General features: G+C 35.7%; 1 protein-coding gene across 1 annotated transcript in view; it reads right to left on the reverse strand.

Moving 5' to 3' along the window:
- The window catches only part of LOC107698883 (selenocysteine insertion sequence-binding protein 2-like), a 16,851-nt gene extending 16,528 nt beyond the window's left edge, over positions 1 to 323 (reverse strand). The window contains exon 1 of the mRNA XM_016500016.1: positions 142 to 323. Within this exon, the coding sequence (XP_016355502.1) occupies positions 142 to 323 (182 nt within the window). The remainder of the gene's footprint in view (positions 1 to 141) is intronic.
- Between the last annotated feature and the right edge of the window lie 2,889 nt (positions 324 to 3,212).

Below are 3,212 nucleotides of genomic sequence, written 5' to 3' on the forward strand. Positions count from 1 at the left end.
TGTGTGTGTGTGTGTGTGTGTGTGTGTGTGTGTGTGTGTGTGTGTGAGAGTGTGTCTATGTCTGTGTCTCTGTGTGTGTGTGAGAGTCTGTGTGTGTGTGTGAGTGTGTGTGTGTGTGTGTCTGTGTCTGTGTCTGTGTACCTGTTGTTCTGATTCTCCTGTACAAAGGGGTAGCAGGTGATCAGGTAGGAGGGGATTTGTGTGTGCTCAGCTCCACCCTCACCGCACAGACTCATGGGTAATAATGACGCTTCAACACCTTTCTTCTGAGGGATAAACGGTTCTACTTCAGCAGAGAGCTTCACATCCTGAAACACACACATATTTAAGCTGCATTATAGGGCCGTCAAATAGACTGAAAAACCTAACACTTGCATTTTTTACTTAAATATTACTAATATTCATATAGACTATTTCAGAAAGGAAAAAAGCTGCTGCCCACAAGAGGGCACTTTAAGCAAACATAGACAAAATCAAGCAGCGCACTAAATTGTTTATTGAAAGAATAATGAAATAACATGGCTGTCTGTGCATAGATTTTTAATGCTCATAAAACAAAAATAAATGTGAAAATTGCATAAACAATTCAATTAAAACACCATATTTTATGCAGTTTAATGCAAAGAGCATACTATTCATTACTGGTAACAGACGTTCATGTAAAATCTAATGTTATGCATTAACAAAAACTCAAAAGTGACACTCCAGAAATCATCAAATTGCAAGATTTCTGAAAACGACATATTTTATAACTGTCTAGTCAGTGTCTTTTCAACCCAAAACCAGCTATATCAATAAGAAGAGATCTAAAGCATTTTATGTTGTCCATAAATGTAAGAAATATGACGTAAATAAGTACCATGGTTTTACTCCAAGATCAGAGTAAGAAACTCAAAATTGTAAATAATTATTTTCAATGATAAAACAATGCATATTAAAATTAACCAATATGAAATGCGGGAAACACGTGCATTTCCTCCTACAGAAATTCCCCTGCATCATATTTGTTGCATTATATGTTTTTATTTTATATTATATGTTTGCATCATAATTCAGCATCGCATACTACCACACTACTCATACAATATCATTACACTTCACTAACAGCAAACAGAGTGTGCTAGTACACTATTCTGAACCGTCCAGAGCGAGACGGCAGATGCCAGCGTAACACAGCGCTTCAAAAAACACATCGCACAGGTGAATAAATGATGTTTGTCCAGTAGGGTTACAGCACAAACAAATAATTCCGGGAATCTAAACACGACCAACGTGAGCATGTGACTGCTGGTCAGGTGATGTCATCACATTCCACGCATTCCTGAACATCTCAGGTGAAACACAACAAACAAACGAGATCTCCATCATTCCCATAATTATGTCACGAAGCAGGAAGAGCTAATGATTAACCAGCTGAACACGCGTGTGTATACGAACACTTCCTCCTCACAGCATCAGCAAACGTCACATCTCTCTGTGTTTAAAGATGATACTAGTGGTGTAACAGTGTGAACCTCTCATTTTGGGGTCATGATTCCAGCACAGATTTCTGAAATGTATGGTTTTATGTGCACCAACAGGTTTAAAATATGTGCGTTATAAACACTTTTAATTTTTTACAGAATAAAAACAGAAGAACAGCAGCAGGACAGGCTAAAATCTAGTGCTGTCAAATGATTAATCGCATCCAAAATAAAAGTTTTTGTTAACATAATATATGTGTGTGTACTGAATTTATTTATTATGTATATATAAATACTCTCACATGCATGTATATATTTAAGAAAAATGTTGTTTATATATTAAATATGTTTACACATAATATAAATTATATTAATATAAATATATACATGTAAATATTTTCAAAATATATACTGTATGTCTGTGTATTATACATAATACATACACACAGTACACAAACACATATATGTGAATATATGAATGTATATGAATATGAATGTATTAATGACTGTTTGCTTAAAGCTTTCAATTGTTGAGGCTGATTACACATTAATGAATTTTGCAAATGCATAATATTGCTCTATAATAGGTTCCGTCTCAGATGAACTGAAGCAGCTCTGACCCAAGACGCAATATGATAATAATGTAATGGAAAAGATATATAAGTATAATAATAATAATAATGACAACATCCTGATTCCCTGGTGAAACACACAATGACTCAGAAACAAAGGCACGTCTGATGCTGAGATCCAGAGCACTGACTGTGTGTGTGTGTGTGTGTGTGTGTGTGTGTGTGAATGGAGTGTGTGTTATAGCATAAAGCAGTAATTGTTCGTCTGTAGGTGGGGGGCGGAGCTCTGCACACTCTTCCGATTGTGACATCTTCACAAACAGATCTGCTCTCTCGTCCAATCAGATCACAGACGGTAACATCAGTCCACGCAGATAATCATTTCTTTATAATCGTCTCCAAATGTAAACTCTCCTATCGGCCAGATTTAATCTGCATTAATACATTACAAACATTAATGTTTTGTAAACAGCGGACTTGAAATGTACACGATCAAGACTCACGGCTGATGAACTGAGCGTCAGGGATTAAAGTGAGGATCCGCAGAAGAAAGAAAGTCACGCCAGTTTGGAGAAACTTGATAGGCGAAGAATAAATTAATACAGAATGATCATTTATTGGTGCACTACCCCTTTAAACACGGTAAAATGTTTAATATTTATAAATAAGAATAAATAAACACACAGGGGTGAAATATGACAGAAGATCTGCAGAGATTCAGTACAGATGAATGTGAGGCGTTGTTTATTATTGATTTTTTTTTTTTTTTTTTAAGTTAAGACAATCTTACCTATTTTCTTACTTCTTGCTAGTAAAACAAAATGTATTCATGTAATTATTTACTTACTGATTTATAGATCTATTCTTGTTTTGTTTATGTATTAAATGTCAATGCTGTGGCAATTCTATGCAAGCCATGTCAATAAAGATCACTTGAATTGAACTGAACTGAATTGAACATGAAGCCAATATAGATAAAGAGATGAGAGTGAGAAAGAGAGAAGCGGTGGTCCGCTCACTGTGGGCTGAACTAATGATAGCGAGGAGGGACGCTTTTGTCTTTTTAGCATTTCTGTTTCAAGATTGTGTGTAGAAAACAGAGGGTTTGTTGTGCTGAAGAACGACAGGACAAAGAGAGAGAGAGAGATAGAGAGAGAGAGAGAGAGACAGAGAGAGA

This window comes from Sinocyclocheilus anshuiensis, unplaced genomic scaffold (assembly GCF_001515605.1).
Source record: "Sinocyclocheilus anshuiensis isolate Anshui unplaced genomic scaffold, SAMN03320099.WGS_v1.1 scaffold146, whole genome shotgun sequence".
Taxonomy (NCBI): Eukaryota; Metazoa; Chordata; class Actinopteri; order Cypriniformes; family Cyprinidae; genus Sinocyclocheilus; species Sinocyclocheilus anshuiensis.